The sequence below is a fragment of the Oncorhynchus clarkii genome, chromosome 6, assembly GCF_045791955.1.
Source record: "Oncorhynchus clarkii lewisi isolate Uvic-CL-2024 chromosome 6, UVic_Ocla_1.0, whole genome shotgun sequence".
Taxonomy (NCBI): Eukaryota; Metazoa; Chordata; class Actinopteri; order Salmoniformes; family Salmonidae; genus Oncorhynchus; species Oncorhynchus clarkii.
The window spans coordinates 26,806,823-26,825,811 of NC_092152.1; the positions used below are offsets into that span (position 1 = coordinate 26,806,823).

At 43.3% G+C, this 18,989-nt stretch overlaps 1 protein-coding gene across 1 annotated transcript in view; it reads right to left on the reverse strand.

Annotated features, from left to right (window-relative positions):
• Positions 1–643: 643 nt before the first annotated feature.
• Positions 644–18,989, reverse strand: part of LOC139412006 (leucine-rich repeat transmembrane neuronal protein 4-like) — a 65,165-nt gene continuing 46,819 nt past the window's right edge. Inside the window, exon 3 of the mRNA XM_071158783.1 lies at positions 644–868. Within this exon, the coding sequence (XP_071014884.1) occupies positions 644–868 (225 nt within the window). The remainder of the gene's footprint in view (positions 869–18,989) is intronic.

The window sequence follows — 18,989 nt, forward strand, 5'->3', positions numbered from 1 at the left end:
ATTTCATTTGAGTGGCTCACTTCTTGAAATGAAATAGCTACGGAGACTGGAAAATCTGTAAGGCCTCTGACTGGCAGCATTATTAGAAAAAGCAGCATAAAACTTTCAGCTCTGTTAGTCTTTAATTTGTTCTGCTATTCCATTGCTCACCCTACTGTTTCCCCAGATCTATTATTGCATTTTGTAGATAATTACTTACCTAAAACAGTGAAGGTGCCGAAACTGTGAGCAGCAGAGTCAATAAGTTCAATAAGAGTAATGAATCATGTCATTTTTTATATTTCTCCCCATGATGCTGGAGACCATTTTAGAAGCAGACGGAATGGGATACTGCAACTGGACTATATTCAATTATAATGGACATCAAAGGGGCAGCTATCATATAATATACTGTAACAGTACACTGCAATTTCCATTAATGAATATTTTCATTTTCATTAGTCAAGGTATATTCAGCGTTAGATAAATGTATTCTCTCCATTAATAACAGATTCTCCAGTCAGAATGTTCTTCCTCAGTGCAGATTTGTATCTGTTTCACTCATTATCTGCTGCGGTATACAGTACTGTAACAACACCATGCTCAGTAGCCTAGATGGAGAGGGGAGCACTGGTCTGGTCTCCCCATCTGCACAGGTCACAAGTCACTGTTGGAGGGAATGGGGGTCCGTGCGTATGAGCAAGGTGGTGGGTGCAGAGGGGAGACCAGCTGTATGACCTGTACTGCAGCCCGGTGGCCTCAGACAGCCCTGTGCCTGGGAGGGGGGCTCAAAGCCCATGTTGAGGTGCAGCGCCCCTTGGGCCTGGCAGTAATCCACTACGGGCTGCTCATACCTGTTCAACGTCAGGGCACTCAACTGCTGTGGTACCTGAGAAAACAAAGGAAAAGTAGAGGGGGACGGAGAGAGAGTAAGATAAAAAAAAGAGCGGTTTAAACATTTTCCCTCTCAACTAGAGGATTTCTTTTTACGTTAGGGTGCAAAGTGAAATAGGCTGAAGATTTACAGATATATTGCATGCAAAAATCTGGTCTCAATTTATTTGGATAGTCCATCTGTAGCAAGGATACGGGTTAAGGTTAGGGCTAGTAGATAGTTTGTTGAAATGTTAGTCAAGATTTTTGAGGGATGTTAGTCTGTATTTGAGGGACAGGAATGGTTTTGCGCCAACATGTGTGAGAGGAACAGTATGCAGTGTGTGTCAGTTGTATCTTCTAGTGATTGAATTAGGGATGTTGAAATGAACATCTGGCTTTATAAATCTGATCATTGCATGCAATAGTTGTGGTATAATGCATGAAATAAATTTAGATCACTGAGATCATTTGTGAAAGGTAATAACTGAATTATCTCAATCTAAACACCAAAATGACATATGTATGTACCACATTGCATGCAGAACCAAAAACTTGCATCAATAGTAAGAGAGTACCCACTCAGCTTAACTCAATTATATACAAGATTAAAGCCTTAAGCAAGAGTGCATACATACTTGCTTTTACTCTTTTAAATGGAATCTTGACTCCATTAAGCAGAGGGCTCTTGTTACATTACAAGCGCTTGCTGATTCAAAGGCCTCTCTCTATGGTCTACAGTGCTTTGAACTATGTACAATTACACAACGGGTGGGTCTAATCCTGAATGCTAATTCATTAAAACCGCACTCCAGCCGGTGTCTATTCCACAAACTACCACCGGCTAAATCTATAACGTTAAAATGCCTATTTACTCTGTTCCATCTGACTGCGCAATCCACTGTCTCATCAGCCCAGACAGGCAATTTATAAACTTGATCCACTATAAAAAGCATCTAGACATTATCTCACATATATTTTACACTAACATTTAGTCTGGACAGACAGACAGGCAGGCAGTGTTTCTCAGTCAGTCGAAATCATGAATCGGGTGGTATCATTTTTACAAATATATACAAAGAAATTGAAAAAAAGTCAAATGAAATGAAGTGCAGCTAGTTTGCAGTCTTTCCAGCTTCAAATAGAAGCGATTGTGTTAGCTGTGTTGTTGGCTAGCTCCTCTGAACAACAGTGTCCTGACGTCAGAAAGAGTACATTTTCTCTGTCAGGTGAAATTGCGCATCATTAGCTCATTGTTATGGATGTATCCAAATAAATGTCAATAGAAAAAAGCTTAAACAAACAAAATGTAGCTACTGTTGTTATTTTGGCTGCACTGTTTTACGTGACTGTCAGTTAGCCGTAGTTGGCTAGCTAGCAAGCAAGGGATAATAACGTTGCCAGCCAGTATGGCAATAGAACATTTAGAACAAACGACTGGGTCGCTCACGTCCATAGATACAGAACAAAAAGATTGAACAACTGGCTCGCGTCTCTGGCAACCAAACCGAACGAACGACCAGCCGGCTTGGGTAGCAACCCTATATTTGTGTCCGGACTATATCTTGTCGAAGGATGAAATAGTATGAATTAATGAATGAATTAAATAACAAATGTCATGAAAATATGTCAATCATTATTGGAATATGTTGCTACCCCTTTGTATAAAAGTAATAATGCCCTCGAAGCCAGTGTATGGAGGATATATTGGCACGGTTTGCCGGGCCTCAACTTTGTCTCATGCCTAACAACACCTGTGCCAATATATTCTCCAAACACTAGCTTCTCGGGCATTATCACTTCATTAAAACAGATCAAATGATATTAATGTGACATTAAATATTGAAACTAATATCACAATATTTAACTGATTCTGTTAGTAGTACATACACACATGCACATGCACGCATGCACACACAAATAGACACACACACTCAAAATCAAACTTTATTTGTCACATGCGCCGAATACAAGTGTAGACCTTACCGTGAAATGGTTACTTACAAGCCCTTAACCAACAGTGCAGTTCAAGAAGAGTTAAGAAAATATTTACCAAATAAACTAAAGTAAAAAAATATAAAAAGTAACACAATAACATAACAATAATGAGGATATATACAGGGGGTACCGTTACCGAGTCTGCGGGGGTACAGGTTAGAGGTAATTTGTACATGTAGGTAGGGGTGAAGTGACTATTCACAGATAATAAACAGCAAATAGCTGCAGTGGACAAAAAAAAATGAAGGGGGGAGGGGGGTCAATGTAATAGTCCGGTGGCCATTTGATTTCACACTGGAAGCACTAACAGGGACTAAACAAAATATGTTAATCATTTCGAAGCAACTATTGTACACTGCTTTTTTTCTTGTTTTTACTTCGGAGGTGGTCAGCCTTCCTTTTTAAAGACGCAATCCAGTAGAACTGAGCAGTCTCACAAGGGCCCCACAACTGAATGAATCACATTATTATAGCATTGATTATCTCTTCTACAGCTAAGCTCTCAAAACCATTTCTTTAAAAATCATACACAATTGTAAATCTGGATGTCTGGGTACTGAATATAAATACAATATCGTCTCGATTTTGAATATTTCATTGGATTACAATGGGATTTTTTTCTATGAACTGATGGTGAAGGCTTGAGATATCTGTACTCAGAATTAGGTTATGTTGATTAAGCCGCACCTTCTTCAACTAGAAATAAAAGGCCTAAGATATACAGATATACAGTTGAGGTCGGAAGTTTACATACACTTAGGTTGGAGTCATTAAAACTCGTTTTTCAACCACTCCACAAATTGCTTGTTAACAAACTACAGTTGTGGAAAGTCGGTTAGGACATCTATTTTGTGCATGACACAAGTAATTTTTCCAACAATTGTTTACAGACAGATTATTTCACTTATAATTCACTGTATCACAATTCCAGTGGGTCAGAGGTTTACATACCCTATGCTGACTGTGCCTTTGAAGAGCTTGGAAAATTCCAGAAAAGGATATCATAGCCTTATAAGCTTCTGATAGGCTAATTGACATAATTTGAGTCAATTGGAGGTGTACCTGTGGATGTATTTCAAGGCTTACCTTCAAACTCAGTGCCTCTCAGTGCCGCAATTTCCGACCGCCTGAAGGTACCACGTTCATCTGAACAAACAATAGTACGCAAGTATAAACACCATGGGACCACGCAGCCGTCATACCGCTCAGGAAGGAGATACATTCTGTCTCCTAGAGATAAACATACTTTGGTGTGAAAAGTGCAAATCAATGCCAGAACAACAGCAAAGGACCTTGTGAAGATGCTGAAGGAAATGGGTACAAAAGTATTGATATCCACAGTAAAAATGAGTCCTATATCGACATAACCTGAAAGGACGCTCAACAAGGAAGAAGCTCCAAAATTGCTCCAAAATTGCCATAAAAAAGCCAGACTACGGTTTGCAACTGCACATTGGGACAAAGATTGTACTTTTTGGAGAAATGTCCTCTGATCTGATGAAACAAAAATAGAACTGTTTGGCCATAATGACCATCGTTATGTTTGGAGGAAAAAGGGGGAGGCTTGCAAGCCGAAGATCATCATCCCAACCGTGAAGCACGCAGGTGGCAGCATCATGTTGTGGGGGTGCTTTGCTGCAGGAGGGCGGGTGCACTTCACAAAATAGATGGCATCATGTGGAAGAAAAATGATGTGGATATTTTGAAGCAACATCTCAAGACATCAGTCAGGAAGTTAAAGGTTGGTCGCAAATGGGTCTTCCAAATGGACAATGACCCCAAGCATACTTCCAAAGTTGTGGCAAAATGGCTTAAGGACAACAAAGTTAAGGTATTGGAGTGACAATCACATCCCTGACCTCAATCCTATAGAACATTTCTGGGCAGAACTGATAAAGTGTGTGCGAACAAGGAGGCCCACAAACCTGACTCAGTTACACCAGCTCTGTCAGCAGGAATGGGCCAAAATTCACCCAACTTATTGTGGGAAGCTTGTGGAAGGCTACCCGAAACGTTTGACCCAAGTGAAACAATTTAAAGGAAATGCCACCAAATACTAACTGAGTGTAAACTTCTGACCTACTATTATTCTGACATTTCACATTCTTAAAATAAAGTGGTGATCCTAACTGACCTAAGACAGGGAATTTTACTAGGATTAAATGTCAGGAATTGTGAAAAACTGAGTTCAAATCTATTTGGCTAAGGTGTATGTAAACTTCCAACTTCAACTGTATACTTTACAATGTTGCTGTGGGTGTCAGGACATTTATTTATAATTTCATAGCCTCCTAAATCATGTGTTTACTTTGTTTCCAGTCTTCAAGTTCCTGAACCTAGCTTGATCTTTGGGGAACATAATATTCAGAATACCCAGAATGATAATGTGTTCAGTAGGGGGTCTGTATCTATGACTTCACACAAATTGTCAGCAGAATGACTCGTTTTAGGACAAAGTTTCCTAATTAGTGAAATTGGAGGAGGCAAATGTCTATGTGGAAACCTTTAAATTAGCTTATGGCCCTATTGTATTGAGCAAATTGCCCCTTCTCTCTGTTAACAACAGCACTAAACAAGGTGGGGGCCATAGCTTAAAACAGCTCTTTGATGGTCTCCTGTTATTTTCTAGTTTCTAATACGATTGTATTCTAGCAAGTCAGCACCTGGGATTTCCCAACAGGACTGTGCACTTTTTAAGAGTGTTGAAAGACCTGCATCTGACCAATGTTTGTGCTCCTTTGTGAGAATAGATACATTACTTCATACTGTAACAGTTTGGACGCAACTACCATGGAGGGCTAGTGAACATACTTTGCTATCAGTTTGGCGACAAGGGCTTAAACTTGTTGCGATTGACCTAACTGATCAGAAGTCCTACATGTGTTTTGTGTCAAACTCAGTTTACAACCATAATCTGCACTCTAATCTCTATGCAGTAATGGTAAAGAACATTTTGAAACAGCATTTAGCTAAATGGGATTTAAGTTAAACCACATGACTCCTGTCCTCAAACACAACAACATTGGGACCTCTGCTCTAGGATCTATTCGAGCAATAACCAAGACAACACTGACCAGACAGTCTTTTTTTTAATTTTACTTTGTAATAGAGTGAGTGATTTGATGTTGTCTTATGAAAACATCATCCAGTGTACTCAGTTTGAATATCCCCTTCCCTGCACCCCTTTCTGAAATAGCATTAAATCCAGGTCTGAGTGACGAATATTTAACAAATAAAAGGCTTTTTGGCTTCCTGGTTTGATTGTCCATCCAGGTTTAATCAGGAATATTGTGAATAGCTGGCTATTATGGTGGGGGCTTTTAAAGGCATGACTCATAGGGCTAGCGTAGCCTGGGCAACAGCCAACACCGTGCATTAAAGGCTGAATGTTGCAGACAGAGGAGTTTGCTTCAGGCCTCCTTGACATCTTCCCTAAATAGAACGTGGTCTTCTCCTATTCACATTTGAACACTGCAAAAACATAAATAGGCCTACTCACTCTGGAAAACTCTAAATAGAACACCCTCGAAAATTCTCTCTATCTCTATTAATAGCTTTGAATATCACAGCCTGCCTCTCCTTTTTATTAATCAATTTAAGACATTTAATTTCAAAGTTATTTGAGCGGGGTACCGCACATTTGTCTCCTTACATTGGCCAATAGGCTACTCTAGTCCCCTAGTACACCGAATACTATTTACACTGGGCTTATCAATATCTGTCCTATGTTATCATTACAAACAATATATCTAAATCCAAACACTGGGGCGGCAGGTAGCCTAGAGGTTAGAGTGTTGGGCCAGTAACCGAAAGGTTGCTGGATCAAATCCCTGAGCTGACAAGGGAAAAAATATGTTGTTCTCCCCCTGAACGAGGCAGTTAAACCACTGTTCCCTGGTAGGCCGTCATTGTAAGTAAGAATTTGTTCTTAACTGACTTGCCTAGTTAAAAATAATAATAACTACAAGTTGCATATTGTAGATAGGCTATAACAAGATTTGTTCACCAAAACTCAAACATTTTGCAAATAATCTGGAAGAAGAAAAGTTTGAAGACTTATATGGCCCATATCCACAAAGTATCTTGGAGTAGGAGTACTGATCTAGGATCAGGTCCCCACCTGTCCATATAATCTTATCCATCATCCTCAACTGATCCTAGATCAGCACTCCTACTGGGATCCTTTGAGGATTCGGACCTGGGATTTCTTCACAATTCAAAGTAATAACAGTTGATCATTATATAAGAAGGAAATCATATTTCTGTAGCTCCATCTTATATGGACTTATACAAAAACCTGTCACTCATTCCCCCTTTCCCTAGTTGAAATGACAGATGTTAGAAGACAAGTGCTGAGGATACCAAAGAGAACAGGCTATAAACACTTATGTCCCTGCGCACCGCAATTAATTCCATTTTCCAAGCTATTAGGTTTGGAATGCTTATCAAAGCATTCACTCAAGTCATTCCGTCTTTGCGCTGCTCTGAATTGGGGTCAGGCTGCAAAATAATGATTTCCCATTAGGAGACAGACAGCTGCAGCGTGCCAGCATGGCACAGCCTCAATCTCAGCCAGCCATGGGTAGCATGAGCCCACATTGGCATATTAACAACATCCTCAGGCTGGGCTTCTCCCTATCAGCTGGATAATTCACTCAGTGGTGTATGTGGCCTGAACACTGCAGAGAGCATGGCCAGGCTGCTATTATCATCTCTGGCCATTACATGGGCACTTAATGGCATACTAATGACCCAAGGGCCTTTTCTCCACTGCTTGCTTTCCATAGAAAGAGAGTATAATGAAATTAAGGTGGTCTAATTAGAAAGATGATAAAGCTTGACTCGGCGTAGGACAAGAATGACCACAGAGGTTGGAACTTCACTAATTATCCCAGAATATCATGGGTCTGCTAACAATTCAGATTATAGTTGATAAGATGATAATCAGTAGGGCTGCATCCTATGAATCGAACTCAAATGATCTGCACTAATACATGCATTGACAACAATGCATGGTTTATATTCAAGTCTAAGATACACACAACCCATCTCAAGTAAGGATTATCAATTCACTACTTCAAAATTATTAATAAACATTCTATTATACATAAATATCTATAACTAAATACTATAATTGCTTTTGTCTGCCATCTATCCAGTAGTTAAACTGTTTTGCAATAAGGAAAAATAGAAGCAGAGACAAATCAGCACAGCAACTTTTACATTGCAATTTTTGGACTTGAAATTCACCATGTAATTACATTTTTTTTAAAGCGTTTTACGGTTGTCAAAAAAGCCATAATCCTTCAGATGTAGGGATTTATCTTCCCCTAATGCTGCTCATCCCATTTTCAGCTCATCAATGTTGGCAATGCATGCTCAGATGATCTGGAGCTGACCATCGATGCTATTTACTGGTTCATTATGGGAATTTTTCTGATGTCTGAAGCCAGACATGCCAAGAGAGATAAACATGCTGATTTAATCCATGTATGTTGCATGCTTCTTGCATAGGTACATACAAATTATGCACACACCGACCACCGACCCCCTGAACATATGCAGGCACGCATGCACTCACAAATACACACACACTCTCAATACATATACTGTCGTTTTATCAATTGGTAATTAAAATAGCCTTAATCCTCAAAACCCTGATAAATAATTTATTAAGCAAGTCATGGCAGCTATCATTGATAGTGTAAAAGGGTCCCAGTGAAATCATTCCAAATGGGGTTATGTGGGAATGAACGCTCCCTAACGCTGCTCATCCCATTTCCAGCTCATCAATGTTGAAGCTGACGATGGCTGGATGGATGTCTTGGCTACATTATGTATACTTTTCTGATGTCTGTCATCAATATACTGTATAGTAGGGGAGAGCGAGGTATGTTGTCACACTTTTCACGCTGTCTAACATTTACTGCGCACAATACATCACAATGGTATAAATGTCATACCAAATGAAAGAAGGAGGTCTTGGGCACATATTTTGCATTCATTACATCGTCATATCTTATTTCAGTACGGAGTTGTAGACCGTTAAATAGAGAGTGTGCACTTGGGACAATTTTCCCCATCAGCGGGTAAATTGTCACACTACATCGGGTAAGTTGTCACATAGGATTATCAACAAATATGAACACAACTAATTAATGGTGAATATTGATTTTAATTTCAAATTCAAAACCAAATTCAACTTCATTAAAGAACTCAAAATAAAAACAATCATGCCAAGTGTCATGACGTTGCCCTCTTTGGGTATAGCAAGCCCCACCCCCCTCTCCCTGCCTCCCCCTTGCCTCCTTCAACTAGGCTGCTGTGGTCAGAGAGAGGTCATAAATTCTTGAGGAGAAGACCCTGCCACATGGCCACACAGTATAAGAGGCAGAGTGAATTTTCATAGAGAACAAAGGAATTTCTTCCACCTCACAGAACTTGAAGTACGAACAAAGTTCATGTTCCGGAGAAAGTATAAAAGATCGGTGAAGAATCCAGCTACGAACTGGTCCGTTTGTTACAACTTGGGGAAGCTCATGGGAAACGGTGTGGCCACATTACCATAACGCTGTTTATATAATAGCCTCAGATATGAGGTTTTACATGTAATTGTTGTATAAGGATGAACGAGTGAGTATGATACTGTTTGTAAAATTGTGTAATATGATTTTGGACTGTTTAATGAAGGAAAATCCAATTCCCTTTTGATTTGAACTAAATCAGAGGACCGCCCCTGAGCCCAGTTAGGGTCAGGCATCCTGGGACAGCCCTTTTCTGCAATTCCGAATAAAACCCAACTTTGAGAAATTATCACCAGACCATATTTCTCTCATTCACTGGAGTACAAAGGTTGTAGACCATTGCTGAATCTTTTAACCATACCACGTGGTTAAACTCTTAGACTATCGATACCGACAGAATAATAACAAGTCTTTGATATGAATTACTAGTCTGCAGCTAGGAATTCGGTATCACTGAACGCGAAGAACGACAACCGCCGAAACATCCATTCTATCACAAATGAATGAATGTCACTCTGAACTATCCCCTCTAACCAAGACAGAGAGAGAGAGAGAGAGAGAGAGAGAGAGAGAGAGAGAGAGAGAGAGAGAGAGAGAGAGAGAGAGGACGAAACTCTCCAACAGAAACAAACTTTTCAACAAAGATCCCGACGACACACTGAGCGTAAATATATATATTGATTGCAATTGTTCCCAAATGAGTGAGCATTCATGTGCAAAGGATTAGCATTTGAATTGTTATAATTATCAACTTTGTAGTGTCTCATCTCAGTTGACCCCCACTTCCCCTTTTGTATAACAAGCAGCGATGTCGGTTTAGCCCACTAGGGCACATTCTCCTATCATTTCTTGTAACCATATTTACTGTTTGCTTATGCATTTCTGTGAATTACTTAGTTAGTAATAAATAAATGATTTAATACAATTGATGTATGGATGACTCATAGTGAAGACTGGGTTCGTGCAGATAACCAACAATTTACGACGTTTGGAATGAGACTAACGTGAGGTAAAGTAAATAATTCCTTAATCAGAAGACTATTGATCAGATATGAAAATATCTGAAAGGTTATATTGGGCAATTATAACCTTGTAATCTGAATATTTTTCCTTGGTGCCCCGACTTCCTAGTTAATTACAGTTACATTATTAATCAGTTGATCGCATAATACTAATTACAGAGAATCTTTGATAAAAACTATAAGTCTTCAGTTTAATGATAGTAAAGACACGACACTAGAGACTTTGGCAAATCATGCCTTTCAATCAAAACAATTATGATGGCAGAGCACACATGAATTAAGTGGCACAACCACTTTACTTTGAACTTTGAAATCGAACGTTCTCTGGCGTGTACATAGATCCACGGTAATTGTTGGAATCGGAATGGAATGTAATGCTGCAGATAACTTGCTTAAATGTTTAAAGTCTTAACAAAACAGACGTGGTGTTTAAACACACTAACGCACTAATGCTTTGTAACAGCCTATACGACGTACATCCATATCTGGACTAATCAGACTCATCTTCAGAGTCACAGGTCTGGCACACATAAATTGCCTGGTCTGAGGTGCAAGCATCATGGGCCCATTTGTTGCATCTCACACACTTCACCCAAGTCTCCTTTGGAAGGCTGTTTGAAAATGGCTCCACACAGACGAGGAAGAAGCATTCCTCTTCATCTGATGAATACTCTTACATGATTTTTCTGTCTTTAGCTACCTTCTTGTTCTTTGCAGATCCAGATTTGGACTCCTCCCCCCTCCTTGCTTCCCTTTCTTCAGAAACAGCCTTTTGCTAGATTGTGCCTTATTAGTTTCCATTTCTAGTGCCTGCTTCACTGGTGTGTCAGTTAGAATTGCTGTTTTGCACCATTTCTCCTTTGCAAGCTGATTTTTGGGGGCCAGCTTTTGGACATGGCCGGATATCGTCTGGAGTTGGTAGTCCACTGTCAGCAATGGCATTTCTGTGCAAGGGTGAGCTGGTGCAAGCATAAGAACTGGGCAGTGTCTGAGCTCGTGCTAGGCAAGGTTGGAATGGTGCTGGGGCCAAGCAGGTTGGTGCTGGGGCCTGGCAGGGCTGGAATAGTGCTGGGGCCTGGTAGGTTGGTGCTGGGACCTGGCTGGGCTGGAATGTTGCTGGTGCCTGGCAGGGCAGGGTTGGTGCTGGGGCCTGGTAGGTTTTGGTTCTGAATGGGGCGATCTGTAACGTAGGATGGCACAAACTCGGTTTCCAGAAATACATCCATGTTGTAAGGTTGTACCCCGGCCACCCTAAAGCCAGCCTGAATGTGCAAGGGGGTTGCAGCCAAAGGATAGGTGATTGCCACAATCCCAGGAATGTCATAAATTGACATTGTCTTCCCAGGATTATTCCTCATCCAGGCATCACATGCGGTGTTGATGTGCCTCTTTAACAGCCCGTAGACAGACCTGTCTAAGGGTTGAAGCCGATGAGAGCAATGGTGTGGGAATGACAGCATAATCATGCCATTTTGTTTGGCATAATTGAGTCCATCAATGGACAGATGAGACTCGTGGATGTCCAAAAGGAGTAAATGGGGCTTCTCCTTTGAGCACTTCGTATGCTCGACGAAATGTTTCAGGAAGTCAACAAAGTGCACATCTTTTATCCACACAGACGGATTTGCCCCTCCTTTGCTGCCAGGTGGCCCGTTAATCAGGAAATGATCACAGAAGTTTACATAGGGGAATATAAAATATGGATGTATACTATTCCCTGTGGCTGAGACAGCACAGGCCAGTCTGACAAGGGTTCCCCTTTCAGCGGAGGTCAGTGACCTTACTTGTTAGAATCCACGTCTGCCCACCACTTTGTCAGGTTTATGTACAGTGGTCACCCCAGTTTCATCTACATTCCATATGTCTCCTGGTCCAAATTGATATCTCTGTAGCACTTCTGCTACATTGTCGAAGAAAGCATTAACATTTTCTCTGTTGAAGCTACTTGCCCTGGCAAGGCTAGTTGCCTCTGGCTTTCTCAGCGACAGCGTTGGGTGCCGCTTTAAGAAGCCTAAAAACCACTCCGAGCTGGCCGTTTCTTTTTCTGCCCACATTGGTGCGAACTTCAGCTGGTGTGCCACAGCAAACTGGTAGGCAAGTCTTCTGACCTCACTTGGTTGACAGACTAAAATAAATGTCAGCCGACCTACTAACAACAAGCTGCATCTCCAAATCAGGTGAAAAAAACGGCCGTAGCTTTGTATAGCTGTTGTTGGCATGGCTGTCTGACTTTCAACTTCTTCTCTGGTAATCTTTTGACAATACTGGGTCAGAGTACGGTAATTTATGTCAAAATCCTTTGCTGTACTCCTGATTGATTTGTTCTGCAACTTCACCTGCCTCACTGCCTTTAACATTATGCCAGGTGGTGTGCTGCCATTCTGTCTTTCTTTTATCATTTCTAACCATCTTTCCTTCCTTTCTTCTTTCCTTCAAAAACACATTTCCTCATTGCAATTGCATATTCATTACAGGCTTATTACACCCACCTTCCTGTCTACTATCCTTGTTGCCTCTGTATGAAGTAGTGTGTGTATATACTGTCTCATACAGTAGGCATGTAGTGTGTTAGTAGACACACACACACACACACCAGAGCCTGTCTTGTGTAGTCCAGGGATATGTCTACACCTCTAAACTACATGTATATATAATAATACATTTACAGTAACATTTAATACTATTATCAGAGCTGATTACACAATATCACAATGTTATTTGAATATGTTCTATGTGTCTATGTATACTGGTGTAACGGTTTTCTTGCGGTGAAGGAGAGTCGGACCAAAATGCAGCGTGGTATTCTTGATACATGTTTAATAACGAATAAACACGAACAATACAAAAACAACAAACGTAACGTGAAAACCTATACAGCCTCTGGTGCAAACAAACACAGAGACAGGAACAATCACCCACAAAACACTCAAAGAATATGGCTGCCTAAATATGGTTCCCAATCAGAGACAACGATAAACACCTGCCTCTGATTGAGAACCACTTCAGGCAACCATAGACTTACCTAGAAAACCCCACTAAGCCACAAACTCAATACGTACGAAAAAACCCCAAGACAAAACACACCACATAAAAAACCCATGTCACACCCTGGCCTAACCAAAATAATAAAGAAAACACAGAATACTAAGACCAGGGCGTGACAACTGGGGCAAGTTGTCACATGTGAAGACTTGCCCCAAAGTCATTGAGACAACTTACCCCAGACTGACATGTGTGCTAATATTGGCTAAATCTCAAGGTTAACTCAACATAGGACAGTATAGTGATGCTGCGTTGGGTAGGTGTGGGCAGCGATCGGTTGAATAGCATTAATTTAGTTTTGCTTGCATTTAAGAGCAGTTGGAGGCCACGGAAGGAGAGTTGTATGGCATTGAAGCTCGTTTGGAGGTTTGTTAACACAGTGTCCAAAGAAGGGCCAGAAGTATACAGAATGGTGTCGTCTGCGCAGAGGTGGATCAGAGAATCACCAACAGCAAGAGCGACATCATTGATGTGTACAGAGAAAAGAGTCGGCCTGAGAATTGTACCCTCTGGCACCCCCATAGAGACTGCCAGAGGTCCGGAAAACAGGCCCTCCGATTTGACACACTGAACTCTGTCAGAGAAGTAGTTGGTGAACCAGGTGAGGAAGTCATTTGAGAAATCAAGGCTGTTGAGTCTGCCGATAAGAATGTGGTGATTGGCCAGGTCGATGAATACAGCTGCACAGTATTGTATCTTATTGATGGTGGTTATGATTTTGTTTAGGACCTTGAGCATGGCTGAGGTGTACCCGTGACCAGCTCGGAAACCAGATTTTATAGCGAAGAAGGTACGGAGGGATTCAAAATGGTCGGTGATCTGTTTGTTAACTTGGCTTTCAAATACCTTAGAAAAGCGGAATAGGATAGATATATGTCTGTAGCAGTTTGGTTCTAGAGTGTCTCCTCCTTTCAAGAGGGGGATGACCGCGGCAGCTTTCCAATCTTTGGGGATCTCAGAAGATACGAAAGAGAGGTTGAACAAGCTAGTAATAGGGGTTGCAACAATTTCGGCGGATAATTTTAGGAAGGGTCCAGATTGTCTAGTCCTGCTGATTTGTGTGGGTCCAGATTTTCCAGCTCTTTCAGAACATCAGCTATCTGAATTTGGGTGGAGAAATGGTGGAGGCTTGGGCAAGTTGCAGTGAAGTGTGCTGGGCTGTTGACCGGGGTCGGGGTAGCCAGGTGGAAAGCATGGCCAGTCGTAGAAAAAGGCTTATTGAAATTCACAATTATCGCGGATTTATCGGTGGTGACAGTGTTTCCTAGCCTCAGCGCAGTGGGCAGCTGGGAGGAGGTGCTATTATTCTACATGGACTTTACAGTGTCCCAGAACCTTTTGGAGTTAGTGTTACAGGATGCTAATTTCTGTTTGAAAAAGCTAGCCTTGCTTTCCTAACTGACTGATTATATTGGTTCCTACCTTCCATGAAAATGTGCATATCGCGGGGGCTATTTGATGCTAATGTAGTACACCACAGGATGTTATTGTGCTGGTCAAGGGCAGTCAGGTCTGGAGTGAATCAAGGGCTATATCTGATCCTGGTTCTACATTTTTTGAATGGAGCATGCTTATTTAAGATGGTGCGGTACGCACTTTTAAAGAACAACCAGGTGTCCTCTACTGTCGGAATGAGGTCAATATCCTTCCAGGATACCCGGGCTAGGTCAATTAGAAAGGCCTGCTCGCTGAAGTGTTTTAGGGAGCGTTTGACAGTGATGAGGGGAGGTCGCTTGACCGCAGACCCATTACAGATGCAGGCAATGAGGCAGTGATCGCTGAGATCTTGGTTGAAGACAGCAAGGTTGTATTTGGAGGGCAGGTTGGTTAGGATGATATCTATAAGGGTGCCCATTTTTACAGATTTGGAGTTGTACCTGGTGGGTTTATTGATAATTTGTGTGAGATTGAGAGCATCAAGCTTAGATTGTAGGATGGCCGGGGTGTTAAGCATGTCCCAGTTTAGGTCACCTAGAAGCACAAGCTCTGAAAATAAATGGGGGGCAATCAATTCGCCAATGGTGTCCAGGGCACAGCTGGGGGCAGAACGTGGTCTATAGCAAGCGGCAATGGTAAGATACTTTTTTCTGGAGAGGTGGATTTTTAAAAGTAAAAGCTCAAATTGTTTGGGCACAGCCCTGGATAGTAAGACAGAACTCTGCAGGCTATCCCTGCAGTAGATTGCAACTCCGCCCACTTTGGCAGTTCTATCTTGTCGGAAAATCTTATAGTTAGGGATGGAAATTTCAGGGTTTTTGGTGGTCTAAGCCAGGATTCTAGGACATCCGGGTTGGCAGAGTGTGCTAGGGCAGTGAATAAAACAAACTTAGGGAGGAGGCTAATGTTAACATGCATGAAACCAAGGCTTTTATGGTTACAGAAGTCAACAAATGAGAGCGCCTGTAGAATGGGAGCTATGCACTGCAGGGCCTGAATTAACCTCCACATCTCCAGAGGAACAGAGGAGGGGTAGGATAAGGGTACGACTAAAGGCTAAAAGAACTGGACGTCTAGTACGTTCAGAACAGAGAGTAAAAGGAGCAGATTTCTGGGCACGGTTTCTGGGCAAGGCATAATATACAGACAAGAGTATGGTAGGATGTGAATACAGTGGGGTGGAACCTGTGCATAGAGTGACGATGAAAGAGATATTGTCTCTAGAAATATCATTTAAACTAGGTGATGTCACCGCATGTGTGGGAGGTGGAACTAAAGTACTAAGGGGTATTGAGCAGCGCTAGAGGCTCTACAGTGAAATAAGGCAATAATTACAAACCAAAACAGCAATGGACAAGGCATATTGATGTCAGGGAGAGGCATGCGTAGCCGAGTGATCATAGGAGTCCAGCAAGTGGCTTCAGGCAGCTAGCGGGCCGGGGCTAGAAATCTAGCAGAAGGGCCTTTGAGGGACGTCGCGACAGAAGAAAGTCTGTTGTGGTCCCCATGTGCAGTTACGTCGGCAGACGGATCAGCAGGGCTCTGTGTGGTAAACCAAGCCAGTTGGCAAAATAGGTATAGTGGCCAAAACATTTGTCCGATGGGCCTCTTAAGCTAACAGTCCGATGTTAGTCCGATGCTAGACAGCTAGTGGCCCGCGGCAAGCAGGCTAGCGGATGGGCATTCAGGTGACGTCGCGGAGGAGCCAGTTGAGACCCCCTAGGGCGAATCACGTCGGTAGTCCAGTCGTGATGGGTCGGTGGGGGTCCAGGCCAGTCGGCAAAACAGATATCAAATAATAAAGTCAGTATCTTCCAAAAAAGAGATTTGTGAGATTTGTGGAAGCTGTTACATTTCTAGATCCATTGGATATTTAAGGGTTGGGTTTTGATTCCGATCATACCCACTTGCCCACTAACACAGGATGGTAACACCTAGGGAGAATTGTTATGCATAGAGAAACAGCTGCGCTGATTGCGCTCTATCCAATCTTACGGCAGAACCTACAGATAGTGAGACAGACCACTGCGCCTCAGACTTGTTTACATAAGACAACACTTTGCCAATGTTATGTTGAAAGAACACTTGGCTCCTAAGCCCTTTATCGAGTGGACTCTTGCTGATGTGTTTCATAGTGATCACTCAAGTCTGCCACTGTTTTGGGCAAAATGGGAATTGAGACGATGCACATTTGCATCCCAACTGACACTTGTCAATATAACATTTTCAAAATCCATTCGCAAGCACCGAGCAACCTGTTTTGTAATATGATTCTGTAATCGGTCTGGGTGTAGCTGGTGCGGAGGAGTCAGGCGCAGGACAACAGAGATGAGTAATACACATACATTTACTCAAAACTTTCAAATACAAGTCGATAATACCGAGCCCACATTACGGACCGTAAATACAACAAACAAACACTCACAAAAACCATGGGGAAAACAGAGGGTTAAATAATGAACATGTAATTGGGGAATTGAAACCAGGTGTGTAAAACAAAGACAAAACAAATGGAAAATGAAAAGTGGATTGGCGATGGCTAGAAGGCCGGTGACGTGGACCTCCAAATGCAGCCCGAACAAGGAGAGGGACCGACTTTGGCGGAAGTCGTGACAGTACCCCACCCCCTGACGCGCGGCTCCAGCTGCGCGTCGACACCGACCTCGGGGACGACCCGGGGGACGAGGCACAGGGCAATCCGAATGGAGACGGTGGAAATCCCGCAGCAACGTAGGGTCCAAAACGTCCTCCAGTGGTCAGGCACCTAGCATCTCTCATCCGGACCATACCCCTCCCACTCCACGAGATACTGAAGGCCCCTCACCCGACACCTCGAGTCCAGTATGGCTCGAACAGCATACGCCGGGGCCCCTTGATGTCCAGAGGGGGTGGAGGAACCTCCCGCACCTCAGACTCCTGTAGTGGACCAGCCACCACCGGCCTGAGGAGAGACACATGGGAACGAGGGGTTAATACGGTAATCTGGGGGAAGCTGTAACCTGTAGTAAACCTCGTTCAGTCTCCTCAGGACTTTGACTGGCCCCACAAACCGCAGACCCAGCTTCCGGCAGGGCAGGCGGAGGGGCAGGTTTCGGGTCGAGAGCCAGACCCGGTCCCCTGGTGTTCGCATCGCGCCTCACTGCGGTGGCGATCGGCGCTCGCCTTCTGAAGCCTCACGGCCCGTTGCAGATGCACATGAGCGGCGTCCCAGGTCTCCTCCGAGCGCTTAAACCATTCGTCCACCGCAGGAGCCTCGATCTGGCTCTGATGCCAAGGTGCCAGAACCGGCTGATACCCTAGTACACAATGAAAGGGAGAGAGGTTAGTGGAGGAGTGGCGAAGCGAGCTCTGTAAGTAACGCCCGCTCTATGTCTGCATCCAGCTCCCACACCACCGGTGTCAACAGGCAAGAGGCCGGAAGTATGGGAGTGTGATCCATGGACCGCTCCTCTGTGTCATACATCCGGGACAGTGCATCTGCCTTAGAGTTCTGGGAACCTGGTCTGTAGGACAGGGTGAAAACAAAAACGGGTAAAGAACATGGCCCACCTTGCCTGGCGAGCGAGGGTTCAGTCTCCTCACCGCCCGGATGTACTCCAGATTGCAGTGGTCAGTCCAGATGAGAAAAGGGTGTTTAACCCCCTCAAGCCAATGTCTCCACGCCTTCAGAGCCTTGACCACAGCCAACAGCTCCTGGTCCCCCACATCATAATTTCGCTCCGCCGGGCTGAGCTTCTTCGAAAAGAAAGCACATGGGCGGAGCTTTGGTGGCGTACCCGAGCACTGAGAGAGCATGGCTCCTATCCCAGTCTCGGACGCGTCCACCTCCACTATGAACGCCAGAGAGGGATCCGGATGAGCCAGCACGGGAGCCGAGGTAAACAGAGCCTTCAGGTGACCAAAAGCCCTGTCCGCCTCAGCCGACCACTGCAGTCGCACCGGTCCTCCTTTCAGCAGTGAGGTAATGGGAGCTGCTACCTGACCAAAACCCCTGATAAACCTCCGGTAGTAGTTGGCAAACCCAAGAAACCGCTGCACTTCCTTTACCGTGGTGGGAGTCGGCCAATTACGCACGGCTGAAATGCGGTCACTCTCCATCTCCACCCCTGAAGTG